Below are 13,712 nucleotides of genomic sequence, written 5' to 3' on the forward strand. Positions count from 1 at the left end.
ACAATTTCTCTCAGGACCAAAACCAACAAGTTATCACATAGCCAACACGACAAAAATGTTGCTAGTCCCCTGGCAGAAACATTTGTTATGCATAGCAAGACAGTTCCACACAGAAATGAACATACATGGTTCGCTGTCCATTACCTGTGCTCCCAAATGAATATTCATTAGACAAAAACCAGAAAGAGTCCGTAACATTCACACAGCAAACTGGGTCTCCCTTGCTAAAGTTTAATTTAACTGTTCCACCTAGCTAGAAAGAAATCTGCTTAATACATGTCTAAGAAAGAGCTACTGTGGGCTTGCTCCTCACAATTGATACTTCTTCCCATTACCTCTTTTCAGGTTTCTCTATTTCAGCTGTTCTTAGGATGTATAGGAGGCATGTTGCCTCCCAGCCCTGTTACCTGTGTCTACACCTCTCTCATTGTGTCTTTCCCACTTCCCTCCTTCCCTGAGCAAGGACCTTTTTTTTTCTCAGCTTAGTCTTCTTATGAAAAATATGTTTCCAGTTGGTCCATGTCTCCCCTCTTTGAAACCAGCTAGGAGCACCTGGGCCATTCTGATCACCACCTCCCCATAAAGACCTTTCAGTGCTGGATGCAGGTCCCAGTATGAAATTCGCTTCCCTGTCGGCAGAAGACTTCCTGCATGAAGAGTGAGGTGGCTTTCAGACCTCTTGTTCACCTTTTACAAAATCCATATTCACAAGCAGTGCTGCAAATGCTGGATTGGGTCTACTCAACTGGTGCACACCAAGTACTTTCAAGCACCAATAGTGGCAAATTATCTAATGCACTTTTTTTTGTTTATTTATTTGTTTTGCTTAGGAAAAAGCAGCAGGGGGGAACTAGTCACAGACTACTTCATGGGAGCAGCTGCAAAGGCAGCCAAAGCAAGGCGCTTCAGACTGAGCTTCTTAAAGCTTTTTGCTGTGTCTTCTCCAGCCTGTTCCACTGGCTTGTTCAGTCAGCTCTGACTTTTTCTTCCTCAGCTATCTTTGCACCTCACACTCACATCTGTAATTGCATTCTTTCTCTGCCCTGCCCCCCTTTCCTCAGTATCCTCATTGCCTTTAACCTATCCTTTTCTCACTGCTGCCTCTCAACTCCTTCAGAAACAAAATACAAAATAAAGATTATGAAATCAACCTTTTGCAGACACAGATCCTATGCTGCATAACTTGGACTACTTCCTGCATTATACTTACTAAGTTCCTAGTAAAAAGAATATCTCTTTATGTCAGTCTTTATGTATTGGCAGCAAAATCATGCATGGAAAATAAAGTAAATTGAACCATGGTATGCCAGAATATGATTTATAAAACTGGAGAATTATTTTATATTGGGAAATCACTTCATCGCAGATGCAACTTAGAAAACAAGTGAATTTTTACTATCAACTGTTTCACACATACAATGATTTTCCACAGAATCATGGCACTTCAAGCACATTGCCAATTGTATTGAAACAAATTGGTTGTTTTTTTTTAAGGAAGATTTCTTGCATGCTTTACCTGAGCTAGTAGAAGCAGGAGACTTGCTGCGTCGGGATGGGCCCGGGCTCTTGGTGGTGCTCCTACGCGAAGTTGAAGCTATTTTGGTATAGGAAGTGGATTTCACCACCCGACATTCTAAAAGACAAAGAAACTACATAAGTTAGCAATTAAGAAAGCCAGCAAGATTCTATAACAGAAAGAGCACTGAAAAGCACAAACATTTAGCCCACACTTGTTTTCATTCATCTTGAAGAGTTTTATGAGAAAATATAAAATCTGTATAAATGGCTCCATTAAAATCCAAGTACAGTATGTACCACATCCCAGATAAAGAACTGCTGCAGTAATCCAGACTTTTAGATACCATGGTTACTGCAAGTATTTAGGACAGCTTAATTTAACAGTGCTGAGAATACACATAAAATTTATTTGTTTCTGAAGATTTCAGCCTAAGTAATGCAGTGGTTTTTTGTAAATGATCCAAATGCAATGTAAGCATTTTTTGTTAACCTAGGCAGCCTCTTCTAGAAGAACTGGAAAGCTGCTTTTATATATCAAAATGTTAAGACTGTACAAGATGACGCAGGTGTCTGTCACTCATGAAAGGTTTGAAGAAAGTGAAGCATGTTTGTTGTTCCTGCTTAATCCTCTGGTGAGCAACAGCCCACATTGTATAGCACAGGCAACTCATCACAGGTTGAGGGAAACAGCTCTACTTGCTCATAAGAGACATCAGTAAAATCAATGAAGAGGTGAAATTACACTCCCACTTGAGAACACAGCAAGATGTTCAGGTTAGAGTTTATATACACCCACACAGCTCTGTAGGCATTCTTGCATTGTGCCTGCAAAATGGTTCTTGGCCCGAGGATGAAAGAACTTAGTGTGCATAATGCTGATGTCTTGCACTCATAATGGATACTAACTTAATCACCAGACATATTATACAGTTGGGCAAAAAAAAAAAAAAAAAAAAAAATCCACTTCTTAGCCAATATACAATTAGAAGTCTGCAGCAATGTTTATACTCTCTTCACCTGACAATGTCAGTATACTTCACTTATTTAAAAATACATCAGTAAACATTTAGTTCTGTATCAACCTGCTTCCCATTGTCTTCCTATGTTTAAGGTTCCTCAACACAGGTTTAGAGAAATAAACAATATTTTTTTCTTCCTACTCAGAAAATACCATGTACAAGCCTGCACATTATTTAGTCTTCACAGATGATCAGTGGAGCCTGTAACATAGTTTAGACAGATTAGAGAACAAAGAAATAAAATTGAGCATAACTCATTAACTTAAACATATCCACCAGAGAATGACATCATGAAATGTATTTCTCTTGGCTGCCCTTGTTTTTCATCAGGCTATTGAAGGAAATAGAAGCAAGAACTGATGTGTTACTGAGGGAACACCCAGCACAGCTAAGAGCTGAGAGGACCAGAGAAACGCCCTGGTCTTCCCAAAGAAGCTTCTCATCCCCAAATCTCTGACCTTTCTAATGCCAAATAGTAGCTAATTTCTTTCTGTTGACATTTCATGTGATTCATTTATGACTACTCTCGTTTTATATGAAAGATGAGTAGAAACGTAGAGAAACATTTACTCTGTTGTAAGAGGAAAGTATCAGCTGAAAACAGGAGGAATCAGATGAAAGCTTTCAATTAGATTCTACTGGGCAACTACAACAGGAACCTTACAACGATTTGCTGGCATAAACAGGTGCTCCAGAAACTATCTATCCATGTGAAATGTAAACAGGTTCTTTACCTTTCTTGTAAACAAAGATTTAGAATGTCCTGAACACCTAACTGCCAGTTTGTTTGATCTTGGAAAACGATGACATGATCCCAGTGCAGGCCCCATTCACAGGAATCATTTGGGAACTGAATACTCTAATGGTCAACAAATGAGACTGAAGTAGAATGACTCATTCAAGCTAAACCCATTAGAACGTAATTATTTGCTTAGTAGAAAAACTTAAGAGCCCATGAGTAAAACAGCCAGGTACTTTCTGTAATATACTTTACTATGTTTCCTGTTTCCAACATGTAAAGAAAACAATTATCTACATCCCTCTCTTGCAATTTGTGCTGTGCACTAAAGCTTAACTCTCATCTTATTACAAGTACTAATACGCATTCAAGTTCTCTCAATACCTTCTAAGCACCCAGAGTTAGAATGAGGTTAGAGATAAGATTCTGTATTTGAATGCGTATTTTCTCTCCTAGTATTGGAAAGGACCAGGCGGAAAGTGGTACAAAAGAAAAGAAGAGGCAAATAAATGCATGTCACGGTTATCTTTCCATCCTACTGATACAATGCTATTGAGGACAATACTCAAGACAACCCTTCTTTTATTTTTTTATTCATAAATGGGCAGCGGTATGACTTGTGGAGAACGACGTGCACAAGCTTTCAGTGCTCCAGGGTCAGGCAACTCATGTCTTCAAGACTGTGGCAAGACTAGTTACAGAGTCTAAAATGATTTCCAGTTATGAGTCGAATGTAACCATGCTGCTTGTTGTAAACAGGTCTCAGCTCCCATGAACAGTTTATGTATGCAATTTTGTTGTAACATTTAGTATGGAAAACTAAAATTTTACTGTAGGCAAGGATCCCACTTAGTAACCACATAACCACTGCTTGTCTCCTCTAAGACATTACCATTATCTGCCTGTTGCTGTAGAACTATGTGTACATAAAGAGGAAGGGAAAACTAAACAAAAAAGTGTGTTTTTTAAAACCACATGTTCTACACAGAATCTATCCTGGTAAGGAAATAAATATGTATCTTTTCCTCATCAACAGTATTCTGATAACCATACAATGGATCCTTGGTAAGCCATCAAATAGAAGAACATTTTTTCCCCTGATTTTCTTCTGATGCCAAAACTATATCAGAAATAGATCTGAACTCCTGACAGAAGAGAGTTATAGTGCCTTTTCACTCATGTGGGCATGCTCAGCCAAGAAGAAACACTAAGTGTTTCTGATTATGTTCAGTGGGGAAGAAATGTATCATGAAGTCCCAGTCCTTCCTCCCACCATCGACTGACTAAGATTAAAGGAACAAAATGATGACACCCATGGTAACGTGAAGCAAAAGAAGGTCAACTTTTAAGGTTTGATCGTAGGCTTTATTGCTTTCCACCTCAGAATACTAGATAAATAAGAATGTTCTTCCAGCCAAAACATCTTGCAATAAGATGTTCTATTGTATAAATACAGACAGAACTAAAAAGTGGGAGAAAGAAGTACAAACAATCAGCAGCAAGACTAACGATGTGACACTGCAGTCCCTTTACAGTGTAGAATATCACCACAGCAGTCTGAGGCATTTGATGGACATTAAGAACAGTACAGCTGAGAAAAAAAGGGGAAATATCCCAAGGCTATGATCTGACATCACTGAGACACCATAGGGACAAGACAAGAAACACAAAGTTCCTGAGATTGCATGGTGGTTTCAATGAGCGGTAGGAACTGGTACAACTAGGAGGAACCCTAGCATATTTACTTGTGAGCTCTTGATTCTTCCTGTTGTCAAATGGATAAAATGTAAGCATGAGGTAATTCAGGGATGTTAACACACAGCATCATAACGCCTCCAGTCTCCAGGTCTGTGATGTTTCATTTCCAAGATGTTTCATTAGCTTGTATGTTCGGTAGATTTTACAATGCCAAGAAAGCAATACAGAGTAACTAATCTGCAATAAAAGTGTCATAAAACGAACAAATTTAACATGTTTTGAGAGAACACTGAAAAGTTATCTAAACTACCAGGAGATCAAAAAGGCTTCCTTGTCAGCAATACAGAAGTTGACTGTATGGGCTTCATGAGTTCTGGGCTAAAATATCATTCTATGTACTGTTTTGCTTTTTTTTTTTTTTTTTTTTTTTTTTGAGGCCTCTGTGTAGAGGACAGATACTTACTTTTTTTGGTATCCCTGTCAATCTGTTTCTCTAAGACAGGAACATTTAACTTGGTTTAAGCAACAGCTGTATCCTACAGATAAGCAAGGAAGGAAGATCAAGGATGTATGTGGTTGTTGGTAAGCCACTTTACTGTAAGTCTTAAGCTGGTACCTTTTACCACTGCTTAAAGACATTAGCCTCACTAGCAGTGTCCTCAGGCCAATCAGTAGATCATTACCCCAAATGCAGTACCGATTTTAGTTTTTAATGTTAAGAGTAATTTGTTCCATGTTGCTAATACTTAATGCAGCTAATAAGATTTTACTTTTCAGCTGCATTCATGCCTTCAATTAAAACCAGTAATCTTCTGTTTGCAGAACTAAGTTTCACTCTTCGGCAAAAGGGAAATGGTACCATCCTGTCTAGTGGCATTGAAATAGACTGAAATTCACCCAACCCTACTGACAAATCAGTGGCAGCTATGACTTGTAATTACATGTTTAAAAGGGTAACTATCATACAGTTTCCAGAAATGAAAGGGATCTAGGGTATTTCACAGAGGTTTAAGTAATTTCAAACCTTCTATTGTCATGGTTGTGCCTACTTAAATTTTGTTCTGCATGTCTTCACGTTCAATGTGTTCCTGATGCAGATGGACAGTGATGTATGCATAGAATACAAAATCCTGACATTTTATCCCATGCACTAAGCTATCTGCCACTGTAAATGCATTTTTTTTTGGAGACATTTTATCTTCTGATTTGATTTCTTACCAGTAACTTGTCCTCCACTCATGACAAAGATTAGGAATACTTTATTTCAACTCTGTGCTGCATATTTGTGACAGCAAATACCTAAACATCCTTTTTTTTTTTTTTTTTTCTGCCAAGAAACATGCTTTGACTGGGGTATAAAATATAGAAAAAGCTAGATTTTCCTTCATGTAAAGTATCATCCTCCACTTCTGAAACTGGGATAAGTATTTACTGACAAGGCAAAAGCCAGAAATAAGGAAGGTATTAATGAATTCCTGTACTATGACTAATATCTCATTCTGCTCTAATGTATAACTTTCAAAATTCTTATTTGTTTCTAAATTCAGTGAAGTCACTCAGAAAGATTTTCTTAAAAGGTAAACAGAATTTATCTATAATCAAAATGTTGCTTCAAGTATTTCCTACTTTATCTTCAAACGTGCTCCTATCTACATAACTTAAAGACACTGTTGGGAGGATTGAACTCATCAAGTACAAGACAGCTAAAAATATGATGCATACGTATGAACTATTCCCCCCATGGTCCTTCCACACTCCATGGAACATGTGACCTATCTTAGGAACCTGTAAGTTAGAAAAGATGAATCTTACTCATGAATGACCAGATATAAATTATAGATTTTGAGTACTGGTGAAGGTACCCTAATAGAAGCAGTATCTTTGGATGGGGATGGGCTCTTTTACTCAATACAAACAGTAACACAAGATTTTTGCTGTATTTCATAATCTTACTGTGTATGAGTAGATTTTATCTTCCTGCCTTCTCCAAGTGCTAACCTTTTTGTCAGAATCATCTCACACAGACTTCCATGTTAATATTTTGGCTATACAAACACTATGATGTTAAATTTTACTTTTCAACAGAGAAGGAATCTGCTATCATGAAAAGTACCACCCCACAGCAGTGATAATGAGGAGTTAAAAAACATTTTTCATCACTGCAACAGCTTCTCTGACAAGGCACAATATCTAATTATTTTCCAACTCTGCGTTTGTAGGCAGCCAAAATTAGAAGACTTCTTCAAAACCTGCTTGCCTAAATGAATCTGAAATATTTCCTACCGAACCGATGTGAATGAATTTGCATGTGTAAAATATTAATTTCTGAAGCTGAAATTGCGTTATCAGAAAATATTTTAAGAGACTTGAAGAATGAGTTGAAATATGAACTTTGTCATTAGCTAAAACACACTGCTAGCACACGGTCTTTAACATGTATGTCTTGTGCGTCTTGCCACATACTCCCCTTCACTTCCAGAGATTTTATCACTTTTTTGCTCAATATACTTCACCCAAGCTGTTCCAATGCTATTCATTAGTTTAACCCTATACTCAGAACACCCCCCCTACTGCAGGTTTACCACACTAGCTGCACTGACCAAAATATCATAAAGTTACTTTTAACTGGAAATGGCTAACATGATACAACTGATTACAACTGCAATCAACTATATTATTTTTATGTATGGCCTCGGCATTATTATTCATGAAACAAAGAAACGTGTCCTGCCTTTGCTTTTTCTTTCCGTGACAAAAGCTTGTTTACTGGTCATATACTCTAACAACAGAAGATATCCCTCTAATGCCCCTGGTGAAGCTGGGGGGGAAATTCTTACTGAAGAGCCTTACTTTATCTTATTGGGTGGCATTTTTCTTGACATTGTTTTATTCATGCAATTGGAGATGAAATGAGAGGATAGTACAAATTAATCAGTTCTTAAGTGTTCCGTTCAGCAGGATCAATGGCATGCTTTCCTGTCCAGCCCAAAGAGGTAGTATTTGTCGTATTACCTATTAAAAATCATCTTGTTCTTTGAGAATAAACAGACTTCCCATCCAATCCAGATGGTAAATATTAACATCATCCCAAGCATCAAGTACACAGGCATTCCATCATTTATTATTTTTTTTATTCCAGTCTAAGAGAAGTGACAACATTACAGTCCAACAAATTCAGGGTGTTTGGCACTACTACTTGATGTCTGAAGACTATCACTTGTTTTCAACCATCTCCCATTTCAAATGACTCTTTTGGAAGTTTACAAGTTCAAGTCCTTTCCACAGTTAGAAAAGTAAAAATGCCCATTTGCAGAGTATTGGCTTCACATGGAAAGTGTCAGCTAAAGATATTTCTGAGAAACACCCTTTCAAAACAGTTAAATTTTAACACATTTTAACCAGGTCTTCTGAAGTTACAGATTTCTCTGTGTAACTGATTTGTAGTGAGAGAGAAAATACGTATTTAAACAGAATGTCCTACTTATCTCTGCTTTGATGCTTTTTCTCAAGTAAATATGCATATTTACAATTAATTTATCAGTATAACAAGTTCATTTTGCAGTATTAAGATTTAAAAGCCTTTTTTTTTTCTTCAAAGAAACAAAATATACTGTACTGTGATAAAGATTGTAGTCACAACAGTTAAGCACAAACCAAATTCCCATGGCACTTACACAGCTAATTAGTTAGATTAGCAAGAAGCCTGGCACAAAAAAGGGATATACAAATATAAACAATCCATTTGAAACAGACTAATATGAGACCGTGACTGTTTACCTTTTTCTTTGTTTCAATTTCATTAAAAAGACTAACTGAAATCAGGTAGATAACTTTAGCGACAGCGGGATTAGAAGACAAGGTGCACTAAGAACAGAACTGGTTAGATAGAGCCCTTAGATAACATTTTCAAATTAGCTAAGCATGAAGAATATTTAGGGACACATCTGAGACAATCTCTGAGCTACCAGACACTATTTTTTGAGAATTGTGAAGGACAAGTAAAGTCCCAAGAGATTAGAACAAGTCAGAGCAAGTGCTGATCTTTAAAACTGACACAAATCAGAAAACTGGGAGCTGTGGAACACTCAGCCTAGTTTCAGATTATGGAAAAAATTAGCCAAAGGGAGGGTACAAAGAAGACAGAGTCAGGCTCTTTTCCTTTTACTTGTGGCAAGAGAAGAGGCAATGGGCACAAACTGAAACACAGGAGGTTCCCTCTGAACATCAGGAAATGTTTTTTCACTCTGAGAGTGACCAGGCACTGGCCCAGTGAGGTGGCGGAGTCTCTCTCTATCTCCAGCCTTTAGGATATTCAAAAGCCATTCAGACACGATCCTGGGCACATGGTTGCTGCTGGCCCTGCTTGAGCAGGGGGGTTGGACCAGAGGAGGTCTCCAGAGGTCCCTTCCAACCTCAAACATTCTGTGATTCTGTGGCAATACAAAACAATAAAGGAAACAAACCATTTGATGCTTAGAAGATATTAAAATTATATATAATAATATGATAGTCTAAATAGTTTTGTCAAGAACAAACTGTGTAAAAGTAGTCTTGCTGTAGCAGGATAACAAGGAGGACAGTAGAGATGATAAACTTTTGTAATCAGGATTTTGAAACCCAAGCTGCAATTTAGGAAAATATGTTCTACAGAAACTGCTTTTACAACGGGTATTGGAAAACCAAACCAGAGCAGTTATCAAGGGGTTTACTGTCAAATAAGGAGAGAATTAGCAAAGGAGTTCACCAGGGTTTTGTTTCCAAGCCTGGTATAAATCAAAATTTGTATTAATAAGCTGAGTATGCATCTTAAATCTGGTGATGAAGCTATCATACTGTAAGCTGTAAGCACTGAAGAAGGACATAAATGGTATTTAGAAGAGTCTTGAAAAAAAGAGAAGTTATTAGAAAAAACAGATAGAACTCAACAAGTTCAAAGTACAACAACCAGGAAAGAATAAGCAACATAAAAAAAGGTAGAAGCTAGCTCACTACATGCGTCATTTGCATAACTGCTAAAGAGAGTTCTGCAAAAAAAGACATAAGTTTTGCAGTGGATCACATGCTGAATCTGAAGCAAACTACTCCAGCAAAAGGAAAGAAATCATTATCCTGCTGGTATGAACAGAAGCACTCTGTGGAGGACACCTGAATTATCCTGTTCTCAGGGCTACTGCATTGTTAGCCAATGCAACAAATCCACTTTTGTGTTTCCCATGTAGAAACAAGTTTTTCACCTTTAGAGGGTTGAAAGAATAGCAAGGAAGATCGCAACTCTGGGAAACATGACCGGCAAAGAATAACTAATATAAATAGGATCTTCAGTTCAGAAAAGAAGTGATGTGACAAAGTAGCAGCCTTCAATACTTTATTAAGAAAAAATAAATTCCTACTATTAGTTGTATCACAAATAGGACAAAGAAGAGTGATCTTAAATTTCTAAAAGGCAGATTAATTCATGCATGAGGAAACATGTTTTTAACTGCAGAGATAAAGAAGTACTGGAACAAATCATGTGGAGGACTAGTTGAATTTCCCTAACTGCAACTTCACACAGACAGGTTAGCCAGAAACCTGTGAAGTCAATTTAGGTATAGCAGGTCCTCCACCCTGGGACCTCTCAGATCCCTTCTGTGATTCCTTTGATTAAGTCCTCCTAGTGTGACTCACAGAAGGTACTCAGAATTTTTTTCACTGTCAGCCCTTTTGTCTGAATTTAGCTGAGAGATAAGTAAAAGATAGTCACTCTAATGTAAAACTGAAAGTCCAAGAACATTTTAGTAAAGGAAAAGTCCTTCTTAATGGGTGAATTAAAATCATTATCATTTCCTGAGTGGGGTGACTATTGAGATATAAATCTTTTATTTGTCTTCAAAAGCCAGCCTTAAGAATTTCTTTCAGCAGGGCATTAGCAGAATTGGCATTTCCCAAAAAACACAGACTTTCTCCTTCATAGACAATTCAGAATCTTGTTGGCTAATATTACCTCATACCATTATCTTGTATGTACATTCCTTCCAAACCATCTCCAAACCAACTATATGATGGAACCTAATACTGAGACAAAACATTTCTTACTGACTTCATAGATTACATCTTTTTTTACTCTCATTAGACAGATCTAAACTGATTTTGTGATGCTAGAGTTGCTTGAGGAGGCATGTCTCTATCTACATTTTCCACAAGGCAGTCCGCTCTCGAAACACACTTTTCATTCTTTAGCCCATATATAGGCATGTCCAGATGAAAAAACAAAATGAAAACAGAAACTCACACATGCTACCCAGTTCAAGAAAAGCTGCTGTAAAAAAGCAAATTAAAAGCCAACTAACCAAAAATATGTTAGCCCACACCATCTTCTGAAGCAGTCTGGAATGTAAACATTTGAAGCAAGGATCACTGCTTAATATGCAGCTGATGCTTAAATGATAATCAACAAGCCGTGGGTAGGCGAAGGGGGGCAGGAGGAGTGCTAACTACGCATCGATAAGACTATAATTATATACATTCAGTTAGGTTATTACTGGAAGCAATGCTTTACACTCTACCTTATAAAAATTACAGGTATTATTTATGATAGTATCTAACATTTCAGTGGATTGTTGTTTTTAGCATCTTTTCTATAAAATTATTTCACTGCTGAGTCACACAAACTTAGCTGATGATAGACAAATCCAGTCTGAGCTGACCTTCTTCCATGAAATTAAAGCTGCTACTACGATTGACACAGTAGGCTAAGCCTAACAATGCACAAGACAACAATGTTTCATAGGGGTGTCTCATTTTTTTAACTCTTTGACCCATGTAATTTTTTGTTCTACACGGTGATGTCCAAGAAACGTCTCTAGCCCTGTATCTCCTCCATTAATTATAAAGAAATTCAAATGTGGAAGTATATCTACTTTTAATTTTTTAAATAAAGATGAATTTCTACTAAAGTGTTTGAAGAGGGCTGTCATACGGGTTGACAAAACACTGGGCTGCTTTTGAATTGAAGTCATGTAGCAACTATGAAAGATGAAAAAATAATTAATTTAGCAAGTTTTGCCATATTATTCTTTGTGAGTCACCCACAGTTTTCTCAGATATGTTCTTTATTTAAAGTCTTACTTCCCTAAAACATGCATTCAGAAGTTTGGGATTATTCAGTATTTAGAAGTGAGAGTATTCCTAGTCTTGGAAGGGCTGCAACACTCAGAAGCTGCCTCTGAACAGATAAGGAAAAGCTACCAGTAAAGACCTGATGCAAAGCCAATGTTTACTAATCTATTTTCTACGAATATTCTCAAAGAGACACTTAATTTCCTGTAAAAAGTCATCCCAATACAGGGTGGGTTTTTTTCTACAAGAATACTTTCAAAAAACAAATACCAAGAATTCCAAACACAGCTGAACCCCAAAGTTAACTTAAGCCCAGGTTTATTAACAAACATACTCCTATGTTCCTCTAGACATTCTAAGAGAAAATATGACTTCTTTCTCACAAACATAAGCACATATACAGCAATGTTGTTCAAAATCACAAAATACCGAATAAGGCAACAATGCTGATAATAAAATACAGTCCCTAGAATTACTAATTTCCATTCCACCAGTATCTGGAACCCAAGAAGCTCTTCAAGAACATCATAAATCCACTTCATAACTGAAACTTAGAAATATTGAAGACAAAATATCCTTGCCTTAACTTTCCAGTTTTCTTCTAACCTCCCTGTGGTTTTGCCAGTGTCAGTCCCAGCTTCCCATATGTCTGTTCCTCCCACAAAAAAGCCTCTGCACTTTCTCTGACACTAACTTCTATGAATAGAAAGCTCTCCCTGAGGCAACCTGCACAAGGCAGCTTCCCCCTCTGTATGATCCCCCGATGATTTTATAGTTTAAATATTGCAATTGGGATGATGTAACACAATGCAAAACAAACAGATGGGCAAGAGATGTAAAGCGTGGTCAGGTCTAAACTGGAAAACATCACTGCCAGAAATCTTGTTGGTCTCGCAGCTGCTGACATCGCTCCTGGGATGTGTGCACGCTGAAACTTTGCTGGCAACTGCATTGCTGGCTGAGGTTTGCGGCATGTGGTTCTATTTAGGTGCCACAAGCTGGGCTTTGTTTGCTTACTCCACATTTACATGTGCCTGCATGCAAACCTGTGGAGATAAAAGGTAATTCCGGATGCCAAAACTCTGTTGTGTAGATTAGACATGTTTTCCTACACTGAAAGAATTCTATGAACAAATGGGAGTTTTTTAATGAGGCACATTTACTTTGTGACTGCAGTGTAGAGTTCTGAAGGTACCATCCCAGATTTAACTTGAGCGTGGGTAGCAACTTGGCTACACAAAAATGGAGCTCAGAAAGGTAAATTATCGTATGTTCCTATGCTGCTGCAACATACAGCTTGACAGTGTGAAAGGGCTTATTTAAATCTCACTTGGGCATCTCTACTATTAACAGGAATTCTGTGATGGTACTAAAGAAAAATAATCAGTCCCAGTCTAATTTCTTTCCTAATTATTATATTCCATGCTATCTTTACGTGACAGCAGGTGCAGTTCCTCAGTCATATAAAAGCAGAGTACCAGAGACACTGCTTTAAGGAACAGTAATTCTAACAGCAAAGAAATATTGGAAAAACAATACAGGTGTTATAAAAATAAACCAGTGCAAATGCAATGATAAATCACAAGAGAGTACGGTAAACCGGACCCTCAGGTACTTTGTCCAGTCTCAACACATCACCC

At 37.5% G+C, this 13,712-nt stretch overlaps 1 protein-coding gene across 4 annotated transcripts in view; it reads right to left on the reverse strand.

Annotated features, from left to right (window-relative positions):
• DCLK1 (doublecortin like kinase 1) overlaps window positions 1-13,712 on the reverse strand; it is a 255,169-nt gene that overhangs the window by 84,983 nt on the left and 156,474 nt on the right. For all 4 annotated transcript variants that reach the window (XM_037376521.1, XM_037376522.1, XM_037376524.1 and 1 more), the window contains exon 5: window positions 1,517-1,633. In XM_037376521.1, the coding sequence (XP_037232418.1) occupies window positions 1,517-1,633 (117 nt within the window). The remainder of the gene's footprint in view (window positions 1-1,516; window positions 1,634-13,712) is intronic.

This window comes from Falco rusticolus, chromosome 2 (assembly GCF_015220075.1).
Source record: "Falco rusticolus isolate bFalRus1 chromosome 2, bFalRus1.pri, whole genome shotgun sequence".
Lineage (NCBI taxonomy): Eukaryota > Metazoa > Chordata > Aves > Falconiformes > Falconidae > Falco > Falco rusticolus.